The 21,943-nt window shown below is 36.6% G+C and overlaps 2 protein-coding genes across 5 annotated transcripts in view; both read left to right on the plus strand.

The window, feature by feature from the left end:
• Positions 1–21,943, plus strand: part of LOC105215524 (potassium channel subfamily K member 1) — a 39,615-nt gene that overhangs the window by 10,056 nt on the left and 7,616 nt on the right. The window contains exons 1-3 of one of the 4 annotated variants that reach the window (XM_011189478.3): positions 4,077–4,223; positions 5,048–5,400; positions 17,702–17,928. In XM_011189478.3, coding sequence (XP_011187780.1) covers positions 17,703–17,928 — 226 coding nt within the window. In that variant the 5' untranslated portion in view covers positions 4,077–4,223; positions 5,048–5,400; position 17,702. Of the gene's footprint in view, positions 1–4,076; positions 4,224–5,047; positions 5,401–17,701; positions 17,929–21,943 lie in introns of those variants that run through there. The other 3 variants (XM_054232099.1, XM_029042437.2, XM_054232098.1) reach the window with 3 other exon arrangements.
• Positions 19,594–21,193, plus strand: LOC128922244 (uncharacterized). Its single transcript, XM_054232104.1, has one exon. The coding sequence runs from the start codon at positions 19,887–19,889 to the stop codon at positions 20,961–20,963; it is 1,077 nt and encodes a 358-aa protein (XP_054088079.1). The 5' UTR covers positions 19,594–19,886; the 3' UTR covers positions 20,964–21,193.

A 21,943-nucleotide genomic window follows, 5' to 3' on the forward strand; every position in this document is an offset into this window, starting at 1 on the left:
TATCGGAAGTTCTCAATTAACATCAGATGATAATACGCTCGCGGAATCGCTGGAAACTGCAAGGCGGATCAGCTTTCAAGAGTGGGTACCCTAACAACATTGGCGCCGGAGTAGAAACGTGTGGGCTGTCCGTGATTCACTTGCGCCAGAGCGCTGGACACACTGTCTTCGAGTAAGTCCGCCAAACGTTGGAGAACAACCAGCACCTGCGCAGTAACGAGGTCTTTCTGGCCCACAGTGATGTGCTTACTGGTCATTTCCTAATAAAAACACACGCGGTGAGGCTAGGGATTAAGTCAGACGCTAATTGCCAAAGCTGTTTAGAGGAAGGCGAAGAGGAATCGAAGCACTTCCTCATTCAATGTCCAGCATTCGCCAAATTTAGGTAGGCACCTCGGTAGGCATATTTCCGATGAACCCAGCGAAGTGGCTGAACTTTATTATAGCGCTTGTGCATCATAAGGGTACAAGTGATCCGTTAGGTGTTTTCAGGGTGTCACAATGAGCAGTCGAATCTGTCTACGTGAGATTTTCTGCATCTGTTGAGATCTACCCATTAACCTAACCTAACCTAACCTTTGTTCACCTAACGGTTGTTTGTAAGTCCTAAAACTATACGAGTTAGATATAGAGTTGTATATGCCAAAATTATAAGAGTGTGTGAGTAAGATTTGAAATCCGGATCCGTTGCCTTCGTAAATGGAACCGAAAATCTTTAAAATATTATAACTAATCCATAAATAAAGTGATGATGATCCCCTAAAAAATTACATCCAAATATGCGCCTTTATAGTGAGATCCTTCAGACCAAATTTTATTTCCATAGCTTTATTTATGGCTTAGTTATGGCACTTTATGTGTTTTCGGTTTTCGCCATTTTGTGGGCGTGGCAATGGTTTTGCTCATTTTTGAAAGCAACCTTCCTATGGGGCCAAGAAATAAGTGTGCCAAGTTTCATCAAGATATCTTAATTTTTACTCAAGTTACAGCTTGCACAGACGGACGGACGGACAGACAGACATTTGGATTTGAACTCCATATCCAACTCGTTTAGTTTTGGGTGTTACAAACAACCGTTATGTGATATACTCTCTGTGTGTAATACTCTCTTTAGCAACATTTGTTGCGAGAGTATAAAAAGTTAAATTTCTTTCTAACTGGAAGTTTTTTTGTGGTTTATGGTGATTCGAGTTAGAGTAGTTCCACTGTGTGATGATCTCGTTATTCTAGTGGGCTTTATGCCGAACATATGGGTTGAATTGTGTGTTAGTTTCATGCCAATAAATAAATAACTTGCGAGAGTATAAAACGTTCGGTGACGCTCCCTTCCTTATTTATTTTATAGTAAATTTCTCCACTTTCTACTTGATAGTTCTTTAAATAATTGTTTAGATTATTTATTGTTTGAAGTATTATTCTTTGGCGCATTTAGAGCATATGGAATTTGTGGAATTTCATTTATATGTATGTATGTATGTAGGTAGAAGCGACATAAACAAGTAATTGAGAGATAAGCGCCAATCAAACTACGCAAAACAAGCTTTTCATTTCATTCATATTTATAAGTGGTTAACATAATAAATAAGTTCACTTTGTCTCTAATTTTACTCAACAACATGCACATACACACACACACATAACTGCAACAACAAATATAAGTAGAGCCTAAAAGCGCTCGAATCACATACATACATACATTTCATTCATATAAACAGGAAAACTCAGTTTCTTTGACATTAATGAGAAGTGGTACTTTGGAAAATTGTCAGGACATGACCAAACACAACAAAGTACACACACACACACTCCACAATTGTGTTAGTAGTAGCCTTACGCACATATGTACATATATTTATGTAGTTACATGTTTTATTTATATCTATGCTGTGTCTCAATGCAGGATACTATGGTAAATAAGTAAATGTGATATCGACTAAAAAGGCTTGCTGGCAGGAATTATTTTAAAACATTTTTTGACATAAATGAGTTCTTTTTTCGTTCAAAGACCATTCGAAAAGTCAATGCAATTAATTACAACTCCACGGCAACAATTTTCCTCATGCTTTTTTGTTTTTTTCTCTATTTTCTTCATTAAAATTTTGAATATTGAAACCCGCTAACATTTGTATGTAGCTCTATATACATTTCCTAAAATCGTTCTATCTCACACTCCTGGAAGATGGATAGCTCTCACGGCAAGGCAAGCTAAAATGGATCCTCATTTATATCCAACACTACTTTTCGCCTCCACAACATTCTATTGCTGAAAAAATGCTGATAAAAGAAACGTCAAGCGAATAAAACTTATATAGATCCCAATACTGCCTTTGTGAAGGGTTTTCCAATATGGCCTCCAATAAAGTTTTATCAGATTCAGATACTAACCATGTGTGGCTGTGTTACACAAAAACAGTTTTTATGACCTGGGTATCTTCATATGTGTAGCTTATGAGGTCCGAGGTCCATTTAACCCCATTAGATCAAGATTTTGACATAACCCCAGTAAATCAATACGGCAGACAGCGATTTTTCTAATTCATAGGAATCGCTTGAAACTCATTACTCGAAGGTTTTCGGAGTCGTTAATTACGAATCTGGTGGCGGTTTTTCAAAATTCAATATGGCGTACGCTTTTTTGAAAAATGTATCGAAATCGCTTAAAACTCGTTACTCTGGGGTTCTCGGGGTCGCTGATTACGAGTTTGACGAACCAATATAGTGGACATATCGTACTAATTCGCCATTTTGAATTTTGAAAAACCTACACAGGATTCGTCATCAGTTTTTTATATTGTATTCAACAGATCCACAGTTATCTAAAAATACACTTCATCAATAAAAGATTTTGCACCACACCCGTGGCCCTTGTTCTGTAAATGATAGTGTCTTTCGTGTTATTTTTTAGTATCTACATAGCTTTCTTAAGTTTAATATCAATTTATTAACCGATAAAAGCTTTATTGAAGATTTTAACACCAATTTAACGGTCGCCATTTTAACGGTTTTATTCGCCAGGTCTTCATAATATGGATAGAACATCTTCAAAGATGATTCGACATTCCCACAAGTTCCCCCAAGATTAAAACTGAAAGCTATGAAAAGATTGTGACTCTCAACTATCCTTCACATTATACGCTACTTTGTTGTTGTTTTCTAAGAGAGAAAGCTCAGCCCAAACATAACGAACATTGAACAAACGAATCGAAGACGCAATGTAAAATTACTATTGATATTTGATATAATCGCTTCATTACAAACGCTACTGAACTGCTAACAGTATCGCCAGAGAGTTTCTACAAAGTTGATGAATTAAATGCATTGTATCCAACTACTATGTAGTTCAAATCCCTAAAGGGTTATTAAAGCACACACAATAAAAGAGTGTGTTAGACTAGTGGAACGGCTGGTGAATGACAGGTCGGCGTTAACGGAAACCCGCATGCCCTTTTGACCTATCCCAGCGCAAAACATGTACACACTGAAACAACTACAATTAAGTGTAGGTGTGTGTGCGTTACTTTCGCCATGCATACAGCGATACATACAAACACATACGCACAACCTCGTATTTCCGATTGTTTTTGTTTCGAAATTGCGAAGTTAAATAAGGATTATTTTAGATTCATTGTGGCAAAAAGGAGAATCACATAAGCATGTGTGTGTGTGTGCTTTTGAAGTGTGTACGAAAATGACGTGAGCAAAAGGGGACTCATCACACTTTAATTGCCCGTACGTACTTTGCTAACGACGGAGTCGGCATTCGGCTATTGTCGTCGCTTATGCTACTGCCTTCATTTCGGCCACCAACCCGGTCTGGGTTAGTAGGTGAATGTGAATTTCACTAAAGTTTTTCATTTGTGTTTTTCTTTACAACAACACTACATATAACGGAACAAATCAGGCGCATACGAATGTGTGTGTGTTGCATATGTTTGTAGATGTGCAACAACAACAACAACAACGGCAACAATGACAATGGCAACGACAACGACAACTACAACGCCGACGAAGACAACATCGCCGAATGCGTTGGTCGCCTCTTAGCGCTTTTGATTTTGCTTTTGCCTTTACACTTTGGGCCAAACTGAAATGCTTTCAGTACTTTCACATTTATCGAGGCGAACAGACGCGGCGCAGATTTTTAATACGGAGTGAATTAAATTTTTTTCTATTGAAATTTCCTTAAATCGGTAGTCAGTTAGTGGCGCTTCGTTGAATAGAGTGTAAGTGTGGGAGGAAAGTGTGTAAAAATAAGAAATTAGGAAAATTATGGAGCGAGTTTGCAAAAGTGAAAATATCACTCACAAAAAATAATAAAAATTAAGTAAATATTAAATTGAAGAATTAAATAGACAGCACAGCGTTTAGCAGCAAAATAAGGAAAATACTTTTTTATTTATTAGCTCTTTGTTGTTAAATTCTGTGCTCAGCTGCCGCTATCGGCAGTCGACGCCGCTGTTTGCCGTTCCTTCACCTGCAGCGGCTGCATGCATGTCAGTGCATGTATGTGTGTCGCTGCACACTCCTATGTAGGTGCAATTGACGCAAATTGTTGCGATCGGCTATTGCTACGAGCGTTACAATGCACGCGCCCTTTAATAACATTCGCTGCACATACATATGCTTCGGCTGGCCGCCGCAGTCGCTGCAGTGAAATTTAGTTTGTCGTCTGTCAACTGCTGTCGCTAAATTGGGCGGGGTGGGGGTAATTCTTTCGACAATAAATTCTGACACAAATTCACGTTGTCTTGCAGTTACATTCAAACAAAAATAGTTGCAGCAACAACAAAAACAATTTGTATAGACAAAAATAGCAAAAGTGAATTGTCACAATGAACAGTAGCACAGCACAGCAGACTGACAGCACTCACTAATATGCGAATGTCACGAAAGTGGGTAAGGTGAAGGTGAGCTGTAAGCGCAGCAGCGGGTGTGGATAAGTTTAAAAAAGTAGTGTTGTGCTAAAACAAAAGATAAAAAGAAAACAACAAAAAAAAAACAAAAAACTAAAAACAAAACAACTAATGGCTTTCATTGTCCCCAACAGTTTCTTCGTTAGCAACGGTGTTGTTTCATGATTGCAGCAATTAAAATTTCCTGTAAGAATCAAAAGCTCAGTGAAGTCCCCCCTAAGCACACAAACATACACACATTTGTATATCGTAAATGTGGGTGTTAAAGAATGCAAAAGTTTTTAATGAAAATTAACTGTTTAGTGTAAAACGGTACGTAAATTTGAGCGTCTAGTTCAAGATTGTTGTGGCAGTTGGCAGTTTATACAAAGCAGTGCTTAAGTGAAACGTTCAATACAAAAGAAAGGCGCCGTCCAGCAACGTCTTGCGAATTCGTTGGAAATAAATTATTATAATTGTAACAAAGTGCGAACAACAAATACAACGAGTAAGTTATTTTTATCTCTACAAGCATAATAATCCTATTTTACAATTGTAAATACAGGGTGACTGATAAATGATTGAAAGTAAATAATTATTTTCGAATTTAAATCAAAATTAAACCAAATCTTATTTACAACAAAAAAAAAGCTCAAAAACAAATAAAACTTTGATAATCTTCGACCGATACAAAACAATAGTGGATGAGAAAAAAAAAGCATTTTAAATTTTCATCAAATAACTTATTAATTTACTATACTAAAAATCTAAACAAAAATTAGTTCAAATTAAAGACTTATTGAAGGCGATGTTCTTGAAATACTTCTATTTGACACATATTTATCTGCTCAATCGGACTTTCTGTTCTCTGTTCAGACTTTCTTAACAGATTACTCCAATTTGATAGCTTGAGTATGGGGCCGAATAAATGCAACATTTTTCATTTGATAAAATAAAACAGTATAAAATGTTGCCTTTTTCCGAGACGTCGAAACTCTATTCCTATTCCTATAAATCAAAATTAAAAGATTGCAAGATATTTTTCACATTTATTGCTTTTTATACTCTCGCAACAAAAGTTGCTAAGAGAGTATTATAGTTTTGTCCACATAAAGGTTGTTTGTAAGTCCCAAAACTAAACGAGTTAGATATGGGGTTATATATACCAAAGTGATCAGGGTGACGAGTAAAGTTCAAATCCGGATGTCTGTCTGTCCGTCCGTCTGTCGGTCTGTCCATCCGTGCAAGCTGTAACTTGAGTAAAAATTGAGATATCTTAATGAAACCTTGGCACCATAAGAAAGTTAAGTTCGAAGATGGGCGGAATAGGACCACTGCCACGCCGACAAAATGGCGATAACCAAAAACACAGTTATGAAAATAAAATTTGAAACATAGGCTCGCATTAGGGAGGGGCACATTTGAATGTAATATTTTTGGAAAAGTGGGCGTGACCCCGCCTCCAAATAGGTTTTTTGTATATATCTTGCAAACCAATAAAGCTATATAAACCAAACTTTCTGCAGTCGTTTCTTTTAGCCGTTTCCTTATACAGTCCAAAAATGAAAGAAATCGGATAATAACCACGCCCACCTCCCATACAAAGGTTAGGTTGAATATGACTAAAAGTACGTTAACTCACTAACTCACTAGAATCGTCAAAAACATCAAATTTTACATAAGAAATGGCAGAAGGAAGCTGCACTGAGATTTTTTTACAAAATGGAAAATGGGCGTGACGTCGCCAACTTATGGGTCAAAAACCATATCTTAAGGACTACTCGACAGATTTCAATGAAATTCGGTATATAATATTTTCTTGACACCACTGGTGAAATATGGGCGAAATCGGTTCACAACTACGCCTACCTCCCACATAACTCAATTTTGAATCCTTCTGATTCGTTCACTTTATAATGTATACATAAGGAACCGATAAAACTTTACACAAATACTGTATTTGAGCTGTGACATCACTTGTGGAAAAATTGTCAAAATCGAACCATGATTTTTCAAGGCCCCTGATATCAAACATGAAGAACTCAGTGCCTAAGGGTAATTTTTCACCGAAAATATAGGTAAATCTCTAAATAAATTGCGAGAGTATAAAATGTTCGGTTGCACCCGAACTAAGCCTTTCCTTACTTGTTTTTGGATAAAAATGGACACTTGACTTATTTGAACCAAATATATGTATAGTGGAAATCAGACCATGTCCCTTGACAGTACACGCAGTAGCCGGAAGGTGTATGGCCGCGAAAATGCTTTCCGATTCAGGAAGGCTGGGTATGCAATGGAGTGTGTGCCTGGGCACTGTAGTATCCTCGCGCGCTTCGACTTCATTCCGAGTCTAATGGATCATCACCATATCGCTTAGCCTAACGCTGGTGGTCTCGGCATATTTAATAGAATTGACCATCCATGATAGCAGAGCGGCGCACAAGCCTTGAGTCCGTCTGCCTGTCCTCTCTATCAGTGCTATCGGACAAGTTTGAGTGTCTGGTCACATCGAAATCAAACGAAATGGCTAGACTGAAGAGCTTGATAAGCGAGGTAGGTAAGTCTCACCTACACTGTAAGGGGAACAAGTGGTAGCACCACTATCCCCTTGTAATTTACTACTGGATAGAAGGGCTTCAGCTGAACTGAGCAAGCACTAAACATCTGGATATGTCGTAAAATTCTTCTGGTCCAAGGTAAATCGCAAGAGATCTAGGGAACTGATTGCCCTCAGTAAAGTCAATATTTCCTTAGTCTTAGGGGTTCTAACATTGTCCTATCGGGATGCACGCGGTCAAACTCAAAATTTTACCGGACGCTGGCTGTTGTTTGTTACTTGAAGGAGGATGAATCATTTTAATAGTTCCGTCCGGAATACCCCTCCTTTGCAAGATCTAAGCCAACATTTCTAGGATCTCGCTTTTCTGTACATCCTCTCGAAATAGCGGATATAGAAATAAAAAACTTTGCAAATTTGTGTCAACTTCTAGGCGCTTTGTCGATTCTTAAAACTAAATAACCTGGTACAATTTTTGTCATCACCTAGACTACGTGTGTTTCCTCTGGTGAGAAACATCTATAATATCTAAGTTAACCTAACCCGCATTGACTTCTTCATTTGCAAAATAATATATTTATAAATGAAATTGATGCCAAATCTCTCAGCCAACTCGTCTATTGTTTTTGGTGCTGCGAAGAACCGTTAGTTACGCAAAAATACTGTATTTTGTGTCACATGTTATAAGAGGTCAAAAATAAACCGACCTAAATAAGCAATACATATTTAGAGTGCTAATAATGGCCATGACCTGTATGAATACTAATTACTTCGAATATTAAATTCACCGTTATACAAATCCCACGAGCCAATGTCATACTGGGTCGTTGACATTTATTATTTTCAGAGAACGAATTGATAGTCAGTCTAAACACACATTAGTATTCACTGACAAGCACTTAAATGCATTCATAAATAATGCGAGCACGAATATACACAAACAAACATACTATACATATATTCGTATAATGCTTGAAAAAGTGTGACACAATGTCGCATATGCATTGCTGTGTCGTACTTAATTTTGACATTTAATGAGCTGACAGGTCACGTCGCGCTTCAAGAAAGAAAATCCCAAACGTAATTAATAAATTAGACAGGTCAACAAGTTGACAAACACACTCATTTCACTCGTAACTCATAAGAGTTGTTATTGCGGTAGAGCCCACAGGGCAGTCAAAACAATGTGGAAATTAACAAGCCCATAACTTTAAATTAAGGTGTACACCATACAAATGAAAACAACCGACCGCCGACGCTTTTCCATATGTACTTTGAGAGGTCACCGTATGAAGGGGTTTAACGTCATCTCTGCAGCCTCACTCTCCACCTAAATTTTCCATCGCACTTTGTTGCAATTTCCATTAATATTTCACCCGACGAAGTGTATTTTGAAGTGAGCATTTCGTAAATCGCGTAAGAAGGCAAATTGTAATTGGAGTTTCTGCATGCGAAGTGTGTGTTATGAGTGACCTCAAAACAGAACACAATTATATTACTTGTAGTCGAATTTGCATAGTATAACCATACATAGTATGTATGTATATGGTAGAGGTGAGCGTAAAGGCGTAAAAGTGAACAATTGTTTTACTAATTTCTTATATATTTATTATATATAAATTACTACAGTGTTGTTTCTTAAAATAGGGCCAATGAAATTAAGTGAATGCCTAAGTTTTGAGATAATTCAATTTTGTCAAATTCACAGTCTTTAGTCGGAAATTTAGACAGTTAATTGAATGTTTTGATGAGTGATGCGCCATTTTACCTCAGATACCTAGGGTTATAATTTTCGCCAACATGAAAGTTTTTATGGAAAGAGAGGTTAATATTCTTTAAATAAACATATCCATCACACTCTGTACTTTGTGACCGAAGTATTCTTCAAGAATAGATTATGAAATTAAATTCACAACAGCTTTCTGTTATCAAGAAAGTTGGTCGGGTCGTATACGTAACCTAATGGGGCCATATTTGTCTCAGACATAGGGTTATCATCAATACAACAGCATTGTCTAGAATTATTATTACTATTTGGCGTATGTACTAATGGTTGATGATTCTGAAATGATAAACTTATATGGTAAAATAATTCAAATATATTTAAAATTTATCGCGTTTAGAGAAATCGCTGAAAGAGACAAAGACTGTCCCAAAAATTTAGTTAGAGAAGTGTTTCGACTTTTGGAAGAATCGCTAATATGAAGGCGATAACAGTAATGTTGACATTTCATAAATAATGTGGTAACCGCTTGACTATCTCTCACTTAATCATATATTTAAACCCCCGATGAAGCAGAAACTTAAATGTAAATCCCAATAGAGTAACGAAAATCATCATATGTAGTATATGAGGGCTGAGGTAATTCCTGAACTGATTTCACTAACCACACTATATCCAAGACTTAATTTTGCTAAGATATCTCACATATTAACCGATATATGTATGTGGTATAAAGCCCATCGAAAGTTTTGATAATCCATATATCTTATGGGAGCTGGAGGAAGTTATGACAGATTTTAACCATTTTTGGTACTGAGACACAAAATGTTCAGTTTTTGCCATTTTGTGGGCAATGATCAAATTTCGCCCATTTTCAATAGCAATGTCCCAAGGAACATTTATACCAAGTTCCATCAAGATATCTTAATTTTTATTCAAGTTATCCGTTGGACGAGCGGACGGACGGACAGACAGACATCCGGATTTCAACTCGTCTCTTCATCCTGATCATTTTGTGTATATAACCCTATATCTAAATTGTTTATTTTTATGGCTTACAAACAACCGTTATGTGAACAGAGCTATAATACTCTCTTAGCAACTATGTTGGGAGAGTATAAAAACACAAAGTAGTCTCCCAAATTCTGCTTAAAACTTCACACTAAACAAGGCAACCATCTCCGATATGCCAGAATTCTAGATAAAATAATACTGTGTAATTCATTTGGCTCCATTACATGGCTAACCACTGTTTGCATGTAGGCATTGAGGTGAAATGTCAAATGTACTTACATACCTAGCAATGTATTACCAGTTGCATGAATAAACCATGAGCCGAAAATGTCGTGCGAATAATTGCAAACGACACCAGTGAGTCGTGTACCCAGTGGGGAAATTGGCAAAATACGCATACAGCCATATACTTATGTAAGTGCGGAGAAAGAAAAGGATAATGAACAGCAACTGTATTATGCATGAGACTGTCAAGTTGATTACTATAATTTGGCACTGCGGGAGTATTATATACATACATGGGTATGGGTATGAGTATGAGTGGGAGTATTAGCTCATCATTCTTCAATTTGTGTCTTAAAGCGCAAAGTGAACGTCACATACAAATGCACAGTTATTCGCATGTATTGGTATTTGAAGCAATAAGCTTTATACTATAAAATCGCTTAATACTCCCTCTAAATTACGGTATATTTAAATATATGTATATGCGCGCATGTTATGTATTTACATATAAATAATTAAAGGATTTGGTCATAGCTTTGGTGCGTGCAACCGACTTTTGAATGAATAATAACAACAATGACGTCTCGCAACGCGGCTAGGCAGTCACTCGGCAATTTAGCACAAGTAGCGACCGACTTAATGAACCTCACGGCGCAAAAACCGCCCCTGTGCGCATATACTCGTATTTTCAGCCAGTCTGCCCCCCACTCTCTCTTAACTTCTGCGGTATAAAGCAAACTAATAGAGTATTAAGCGGTCATACAATAATCGACTACTATATAATATATTTATACTATAAAACGTGAAAGGAATTGACGTGTTGCCTGCAGCTTATATTTGACACGCGTCCTTGCTCGCGACAACTTATGTACTAACTAGTTCAAAGACGTATACATATAAAAAAACGCATAAAAAGTTGAAAATATGTTTTCTGACATGAACAATAGCGAAGCGTAAGACTATCGCTGACTTTATTTACATATACATCAAACATAATATTTTGACAATTTAATTGAAATGAATAAGTAATATATAGTTTTCCTAATATTCGACAACTGTACTAAAAGTAATTTCTGTTGTGTTTTGGCACAAGCTTTCAAATTTTTTTGAAAGAACTGCTTAAAACCCACGACATTATTTTTGTTTCGTCTCCAAACGAAAGTTATAAAAAGCTTGGGATCATTTTCTTATAATGTTTTGTCGATCATTGAATTCATCGGAAACCCTGAAAAAGGGACAATATTTGAAAATATATGCTAACATCGAAGCTGTCGGGAATATATTCCCAATTCATAATTTTCACAAGGTTCAGTAGTTATAGAAGTCGCCATCAATATAGTCTATTGGTATCCAACATTTAATCAGAAATATTTATTGCATTCGAGGCATACTATTTATGGATATAAGGTATTTTAGGGTCGAACCTGGATATGTTTAATTTGCAATAATATGTTATAATATAATAATATAATTTGTAGATGTTTAATTTGCAATAATATCTGAATAGTAAGCTAAATCTTATAATCGATGTTTTGACCTCACAACTTAGTTATCAGGAGGGAAATGAGTTGATGAAGTCTCATTATTTGATTTTCTGATATATGTATGTAAAGGGTCTGTCAATAAGGACTATACAAAAGTAGATCGATAGGTCCCGCTCTTTTGATATGTCTCTTCAATAAGGCTTGCCATTTCATCATGGAAAGATATACGATCCAAAAACGAGTCGAAATTATTAAAATTTACTACCGAAATTCGGAGTCAGTGGCCTCAACTTTAAGAGCGCTACATCCAATCTATGATCGGCTCATTTCTGACTGTCTGTCTTCATCAATAAGCAAAATATGTATTATTGGTCAGGCAGTACTCCATAGTCACCATTGCATCCCGAAAAAATTACGGTTTTTGGGCAAGCGGCATCATTGGGCCGTACTTCTTCCGTGATGATCAAAATATGTACGTTACTGTGAATGGGAATCGCTACCGCTCAATGATAATCGAATATTTTTGGTCCGAATTGGATGTTATGAACTTGGAGAATATGTGGTTCCAACAGAACGGCGCCAAAAGCCACACAGCGAATGTCACAATCGATTTATTAAAAACCAAGTTTGGTGAACGAGTTATCTCACGAAATGGCCCACTCAATTAACCGCCTTGGTCGTGCGATTTGACGCCGTTCGACTATTTCCTGTGGGGTTACGTCAAGTCTATTTGTATTCCAACAAGCTAGCGACGATTAATGAGCTTCGTACGATTATCGAATTCCATACATAATGGCATCGAAAGTACTTTCACAGGAATGAAGAATTTCATTGATATCCCAAATTTTTTTTCTTTTGTAGCGGTCTTGTTGAAAACCCCTTTATATGTAGTCCGGTCAATCTCTAATAGCATTAGACAACAATCTCAAATAAATTTTGAGTGGTTTTCGGATAAAGCGTCATCATTTGAAACAATTACTCGTAATAACTTAAGAATTTCTTTTAATCGACGTATATTTTTGTATTTCGCAATTCAAAATCTACATACCATATATTTTCAATGTTTTCTTCTGCGTCGAATTGGCAATATCATCATCCAATTGACAATATCATCATATTCTATGTTAGGGAGATCTTGTATTCATTCCTCTTACAGTGGAGTTAATCAATACGAAAATCATTATACATTATGACAGGGTAATACGATTTCAACTGTTTTTGATACCAAGCTACATCGTATCCATGATTATATGTTCATTTAATTTTATATACGGTATAAAGCACATCGTACAGAGACACCCTATTATAAAGAAAACATCTTCTCTGAAATATCTGGGAGATTTACCGATTTTTCGGTACAAAAAAATGGTCACAATGGTCCCCATGTCCGATATCTGGGGTCTTGAAAACATAAAGTCCGACCTCGGATTTTTATTCGAGCGATGCCAAACTATTAATGTGGTATTTGTGCAAAGTTTAGTTCTGATATCTTATCATCACTGGTGCTGGACTTATATTGATATTGTGAAGTGATCGAATCAGATGGACTTTGTGAATTGTGGTATAAGGAAAGTAGGCGTAGCTGTGGACCGATTGTACTATTGCGATGCCAAAGAAATGGTGAAATGAACTATGTTTCGCTGATATTGGACAAGTAGAGATATAGTTATGGTTTATGGTTGACCCATAAGTAGGCGGTTTCACCCCCACCGTCCATCACTACAGCCAATGTGCTTAATGCCGATAACAAGCTGTTGGAGTTATTATATTCCAGATCGAAAATACACGTGCATGGATATATCTAGATAAAACTTATTGAAGTACCGTTATTATTTTATACAAGCGAAACGAATTGTGAAAACGAAAATGAAAACGGTAGTCTTAGCAATGAGATTAATAAAAAAACAGGATTTATTTAATACTTTCAAGTATTAAGAGAAATAAGGATAATTTTTATTTGCCACACTTTCAGTTTACCGTTAATGTAGTGTTGTTAATCTTTACGATTTCACATAAAATTCTAAAACACTTGAAAATAATAAACTACCACGCATGTCAACCTAGGGTTTTTTTTTATCATTGGCACTTTACAAAAAATTTAAGTGCACACTAGTATAGTGCCTGCAGTTATGCGTGTCAACGATAAAGTCAATGTTTATATATATAAATCGGATATACATATATGAAACACACCCACATACAGTTATACCTATAATACGTACATAGAAAGGTGGTGTGGGCGAGACTGGTGCATACTTAGAGCAACTGGCGAATTTGACGTCACTATGCACTGCTACCCTCTGTCGACGGTGAAACTTCTATGCAGGCGTTGCTTTTAAAGTCCATTGAGGGAAGAAAAAGTAGAAGAAAAAGAAACAGCAACAGCAACTGAGGCGCATATCACCGCGGGCGGTGTGCGTGCATTTGCGTGAATGCATGCAGTTCGTGCGATTTCTCAAATACACACACCCACATGCATACATATACTATATATACAAGTGTGTGTTTATGTGCCTGCTTTTATGCGCGCATTGAGTGGCATAAGGCAATTGCTAGCATATACACTGCTGTAATGTAGTACACTCACTAAAGTCAAACACAGTAGGATGCATTTCTAAATGCCAATAAAAGTGTGTATAAATATTTGTACACAAGTATATTTTGTTTGATATGTTTGCCATTAGTCAGTATTTACTTGAGCCCACGCGCATACTTAAATAGTTTTCGCGTATACTATATGCAGAAGTAGTTGTACTCATACCTTTTCATACAAATGCAGAGACATATATATTTGTGTGCCAATACAGTGACTTTTAACTAACATTTCTCCATGCATATAGTATATACATTATTAATTTTAATATAGGGTCGCTAATTTATCTAGAAACATTTTTTATCCATCTAAGCTGCGAAGTTAGATGCGTGCTTTCATAGAAGATGTCGAAACTTTTCTATGTTTAAGCGGGCGTTGTTGATTTACCTCTGAAAGTTAGATAAATTATTCGATTTAAGCTACATATATATTCCAATATATTTTTAAAAAACTCTGCCGATACTTGAACGTTTAATCCATGAAATATTGAATGTTGTTGTAGCGGTATAGAATACTCCGCAAATAATTTTGAGAAATGCTTTTGAGTTGACAGCTTTTGATTTGACACATATTCCGAGTCCGGCCGATTACACAGATCCGACAGCAGCAGGAAATATTAGTACAGTCTAGTACAGTCTCTTGACATGATTTCGGTGTCAAATTTTTTAATTTCTGCAAGAGAGAATCATACATTGCGACGTCCTCTATATCCCACGCAAATTGTGAAAGCCTTCAGTTGAATGCATTAAAATCCCGCTATGTGTATTCATCATATGTCTCACCGTCAAATAAATCCTTACTCAGAAGTTCTGAAGATATTTTTATACGAAATGAAAAGTTAGAAATATTTCTGTTGAATTGGAAAGATCAAATTTGGAAAAGCTTTGCCTAGTATGACTTTTGAAACTGTTTCTAACTTGAAGAGAATGAGGGAAAACTTTATTTAGGGCTTGGTAGTTATAGCTCCGATCAAAAATAATTAGACAGTTTCTTATTATATATAATGCTTCTTCCTTAACAATATTGGGTAAATTGGGAAAAATAAATGGGTTCTTCTTGCTGAGGTTTTCATGAATTTCTCTCGAGAATTTTGGTTCAATATATTAAATTAGGTAAATATTTGCTGACCAGTACATATTTAATTCTTCAAATAACCTCAAATTGAATATAGATTGTATCATAGATTGACTAATAGAGAAACCTTTCCTAGAAACCTTTCCTTTTGGAAATAATCATAAAGGGTCGTTTGAATCCCAAGCATACTCGGGACGACTTATAGTTGTTGTGAAAAGCATTTCACAGATTAATAACAGAAATACGCTCGTAGATTTGATATAATCCGCCAGGAGCGACCTCGGTTTATAATAAACATCTGACCAGGTCACGGTTACTACAAACGAATAGACGAAACAAGTAAGGAAGGGCTAAGTTCGGGTGTAACCGAACATTTTATACTCGCGCAATTTATTTATTTAACTTTATTTATATTATATAATACACAATTTGACCCACATATTCGTCATATATATTGTATAAAGTCCATTGAAAGTTGGAAACAATAATATTAGGTTAGAAGCACCGAGGTCCTCGTGTTCGATATATGGGGCCTTAAAAACCTATGGTCCGATTTCGGCGATTTTTAGAATGGGGCTGCCACACTATAAACATAGTATTTTTGCAAAGTTCTGCATCGATATCTTCACTAGTGCTTACTTTATATATTGTAAAGTAAACGATTCAGATCGTTTTAAAATTCTGGTATATAGGAAGTAGGCGTGGTTGTTAAGCGATTTGGCCTATTTTTCCAACATATCATTGGGATGTAAGGAAACTATTACAAACCAAGTTTCATTGAAATCGGTCGAGTAGTTCCTGAGATATGGTTTTTGACCCATAAGTGGGCGACGCCACGCCCATTTTCCATTTTGTAAAAAAATCTGAGTGCAGCTTTCATCTGCCATTTCTTAAGTGAAATTTAGTGTTTGTGACGTTTTTCGTTAGTGAGTTAACCCACTTTTAGTAATTTTCAACCTAACCTTTGTATGGGAGATGGGCGTGGATATTATCCGATTTCTTTCATTTTTGGACTGTATTAAGAAATGGCTAAAAAAAACGACTGCAGAAAGTTTGGTTTATATAGCTCTACTGATTTGAGAGATATGTACAAAAAACCTATTTGGGGGCGGGGCCACGCCCACTTTCCCAAAAAAAATTACATCCAAATATGCCACTTCACAGTGCGATTCTTCATACTAAATTTTATTTCCATAGCTTAATTTATGGCTTAGTTATGGCACTTTATGTGTTTTCGGTTTTCGCCATTTTGTGGGCGTGGCAGTGGTCCGATTTTGCTCATTTTCGAAAGCAACCTTCCTATGGTGCCAAGAAATAAGTGTGCCAAGTTTCATCAAAATATCTTCACCCTGATCACTTTGGTATATATAACTCTATATCTAACTCGTTTAGTTTTGGGTGTTACAAACAACCGTTATGTGAACAAAACTATAATACTCTCTTTAGCAACTTTTGTTGCGAGAGTATAAAGAGGGGCAAACATTTATCAATTTGTCAAATTTCGTTCACTTCAATACACATATTTTTATAATGACCCATCTGTGTTGTTAAAAACCAATACAAGGTGAACAAAACTGCAATATACCTTATGCAAATAGTTGCGCTCCGGTAGAGATATAAAATTGTAATCAATGTCACTCTATTTTTAGAAATGTTGTGTGTGCATATGATATTTATCAATCTACTAATTACAATTTCTATTCAACTGATTGAACAGAGAAATGGTGTGAATACAGTATGCAAATGTACTCTACATATAGTATAAGCGGTCATTAGTTGGAACACCTTACATTTCATTTCTGCATTTTTATGAGCCTATGTACATACATGTATGACATATCACCGTCGTTTGTTATTTTTAGAAACAAATGTCATTAGCATGTATTGTCAGCACATATTTAGTATACATTCTGTCGAACTGGTATCTTAGAGAAATTTATTAAATATTCGAAAACACGTCAGTGTGTCGAATCATTTAATAATTTCATATGAATTGTTAGTGTTAAATATTGCATATGATATGCTGGTATCGATACTAACATATTTTGGTTTATTAAAAATAAAATTTATATCCTACTTTAACCTCTATACAGAGTGTTTGAAATAAATATTTAAAACCCCATTTTCTATTTTTCACAGCATGCTTTTAGGCGCCTTTCCTGTCAGCGCCAAATCCGGTGCGAATTCCACAAACAACAATAAAAATGGCAAATGCAGATTTCTACTGTTATGCGGCGGTTACATTTTATTTCTAGTCTTGGGTGCGGCGATGTTTTCAGCGATAGAAGCACCAAAGATCGATACCATTTCGAAACGTGTGCAAAGTCTACGAAATCAATTTCTACAAAATAATGCTTGCTTAAATGGTAAGTGTGATTGTTTTGTTTAATTTTTACTTAAATACTTCGAAGGCAAATTTTTGCTTTTATTCATTTTGACTACAATAATTTTATGCTATAGTTCGACTGTTTCTGCTATAGTGACGACCTGATCCTTCCGATTCCGATCCTTAGGAATATGGTTTTATTTGTGCATACATAGTAAATCTGGTCCGATCAAAGGGATAGAAATCCAATATATTGATATTTGTGGGTTTCTCAGATACATTTTGATACATTTGTTGAAACTTTGTAAATTACTCATACGCACCCGCAAACCTTGTACAACGGCCGATAGCATTTCTAATAAGTAATCAATTAAAAAAGCCAATTTAAACACGTTTTTTTCATTTCGTTGAATATATTTAAGCAATGAAAAACTAAAAACTTTTCATTCCTTAATGCTTGGCAGTATCAAGCCAATAATTGCAATGAAATAATTTATTGAAGCTATTCTCTCCAGCAAACTAAATGTTTATGATAGTAATAAGCGATTTTTCACTAACAGTGATTTTTTCTTTATAGCAGTGAATTACAATCCCATGGCAGTTCAATAATTTGAGTTCGAACACAGCAGTTCAGTGATTTCAGTTGTGATTGCAATAGCAATATAAAATCACAGTGATTCAAAAATCGCAATGTTACTAGTTTCTAACAATATTGGTTAAATATTTATCAAAAAAAAATTATTTTTAAGAGGAGATTGACTAATACAAATCATATTTTCTATTTAGTGTTCACTTATTTTATACTATTTTCGAAAATATTGATTTATTTCCGTTGACCGTTTTCCAATAGATGTCTCTAGGGTCTAGCACTGGTCGATTAAATCGATTTTTTTTATATCGATCTTGGACATTTGTGTCAACATTAACCCAAAAGAATATTTGTAGAGATCTGTTTGCATCCCAAACTTATTCTCAACTGAAAATGTCACTTTTTGAGCCGAATTCTCGACACTTGCGGGAAATTTTGCTTTTCTTTTTCAATTCCAAGAAAAATGCGGCTGAGGCTCATCGACATTTGTAACCGTTTTTATACAAAAAAAGTCTTAAATTTACAAAAAAACGGCGGTGTAAACCTTAAAATATATATTTGCAAAGTGTGTTACATGCTCTTGATTAAGCATAAGTTTTGACGTTTACGTGATCATATCCAAATTCACGATTCAAACGCATTTGAATGTCAGAATTTTAAATTACATATTTTGAGATCAAAATTATTCATATTAAGTTTGGAATCATATTAGGTTTAGATAACAATATTTAGAGTTGAGTGGTCCCTCCTCTACATTAAATGTATAACATGAAGAATACTCTATAAAAGTGCCCGCAGAGTGGACGCTCAAAGCCGAGACGAGCGCAAAGCACATACATACATACATGTATATATACAAATCAATGGAAGATCAATGAGAGTCATAATATAAGTATGTAATCGGTCTGTTATGGACGAAACTCTCGAACACTCTTGCCAACAGGTGCTAGTTTGAACTGGATAGGCAATTGAAAAGTAAAGTCCTGATGTATGGCGCAGAAGCGTGGACGATGTCGACAACCGATGATACGGCACTAGGAGTTTTCGAGCGAAAGGTTTTGCGGATGATTTATGGTCCCTTAAACATTGGCAACGACGAATACCAAGATGGCTCCATCCATTGCATGTGTTGCACCTAACTGAGGTGGAATTTGGATGGAGCCTTTTAGCGCATACGCAGCAGAAAAATACCGCAGGCCCTGGGTTGGACTCGATGCCAGCCCGGAGTAATAGGATATGGAGCAACCCTGCTGCAAGGCGTTGCTCCAATGACGTATAACCAAACTTAAAACTAATCGATCCAAACAGGGTTAGATCGCCGAAAGGGCAGGCCTTGACCGGATAAAATCCGGGTCAACTCCGGTGCGTAGAACCGGCTGCTGTGAGAGTTGGTAATTTCAGTTGGGATAATGACGTCGGGCACTGGCATCGATGACATGTGTTCGAAAGTGAACAGCTACCTCCCCGAACTTTCTCGCTTCTTCTCTGCGAGGAGCCTGGCACTCGCACCCACTAAATCCACGGCGACCCTTTTTACCAACTGGACGAAGGAGTACAGACTAAGTCTTAACATTCATGTCGATGGCTTACAAATTCCGACAGTAAATAACCCCAAAATTTTGGGAGTTACATTTGACAGTCTGCACTCCTTCACTCCACACACGACTGCGATAGTCACTAAAGTACAGAGCCGCAACAAAATCCTCAAGTCGCTAGCCGGTAGCACTTGGGGGAAAGACAAAGAAACGTTGCTGGCCACTTACAAGGCTATCGGCCGGCCGGTCGTAAATTACGCAGCACCGGTATGGTCGCCTGGATGCAGTGACACGCAGCAGAAGAAGCTACAGGCGTGCCAGAACACTGCACTCCGCACAGCAACAGGATGTCTCTTGATGTCACCAATGACACACTTAAATAGTGAGGCCATTATGCTGCCTATTAAGGAGCATAATGAACTGCTTACCAAGCAGTTTCTACTCGGGTGTTTTCGTAGAAATCACCCTTGTAGTCACTTGCTGGAAGCAGAACCGCCCCCCAGGTGCATCAAGAGATCGCTCCTTCAATACGTCGACGAACTAAACCCCTATACCGACCAAACTGCGGACGCAAACAGTTTTAGACACGCCCTAAACGCCATTCACAGTGGAGCTATTAACACCTTCATTGACTCCCTTCCGGTGAATGGCGTCCTTAAAACCAAACCACCACCTATAGCAGACGAAGAGCTCGAGTTGCCACGTGAAACCAGAGTGACCCTTGCGCAGCTTCGTTCTGGATATTGTAGCAGGTTAAACTCCTACTTATCCAGACTGAACCCCGACATTCAAAATACATGTCCCGCATGCAACGAGTCCCCGCATGACTCTAACCACCTCTTTGTATGCCCAATGAACCCTACTCATCTAACACCCCTCTCCCTTTGGTCCAACCCTGTCGAAACAGCACGTTTCCTGGGCCTCCCGTTAGATGATTTAGACGACAACTAGACTTAGGCTTCTCTTTTCAGGCAGGGTTAGATAACCGTTACAACAACAACAACAACGAATACCACAGACGATGGAACGAAGAGCTGTACACTTTAAACGACGACATTGACATAGTTCAGCGAATAAAAAGACAGTGGCTACGCTCCATTGAAAATATCAAGTGGAAAGTGGAGTGGCAGCACTTGGAATTTCCCAATGGCGTCAAATTGCATAACGGAGAGATGAATGGTGCGCTCTGGTGGATTCGGCGGTTCCTAGGCCAAATATATATATATATATATATATATGTATATATACTATATATACATATTATGGACGAATGTATCAAATATGTTATAAACAGTTGGTGGGCCGGTATAATCAATGTATTGCCCTCGATGACCACTATGCTGAATGAACATCGATTATTTGCAAAGAAAACGTTCATTAATATGACAATGGTATCCCACAGATACCATTAACTTAGTTGATATAAGTTTCCGGAAAAGGGATTAAAGCGAAACCAGCAATATTGTTCCGTTCCATCCAAAATATTTGATCTCAGCCTGATTGCTTCTTTTTGCAGCGAAGTCAGTCATAAATAAGAATAAGCTGAATTTGCATTTATATTATCTAAAAAATGTAAATTGATATGATTCAAACAATGAGCAACAATTAAGCCATCTTCACTCGCTCTGTAGATAAGTTTACGAGTATACCTATTTGAAGATCTTGACAAATATATATATATAAATATATAAATATATATGCCGCTTCTGAGAATATAAATAAAGCGACAAAGTGCAACGCGCAGCAAAAATTAATATTTCTATACAGCTGTATGTATCTATGTATGAATGTATGAAAGCATTTACAATTAAAGTAATCAGTGCACATTTCAAATCTCAGATTTAGGAATTCAGTTGATGAGCGAACGACGGCTGAGCGTGATTAAGCAAGCAGATCGCAAGTTAAGTGTTACAAATACAACAATATTAAAT

Source organism: Zeugodacus cucurbitae, chromosome 5, assembly GCF_028554725.1.
Source record: "Zeugodacus cucurbitae isolate PBARC_wt_2022May chromosome 5, idZeuCucr1.2, whole genome shotgun sequence".
NCBI classification, from domain to species: Eukaryota; Metazoa; Arthropoda; class Insecta; order Diptera; family Tephritidae; genus Zeugodacus; species Zeugodacus cucurbitae.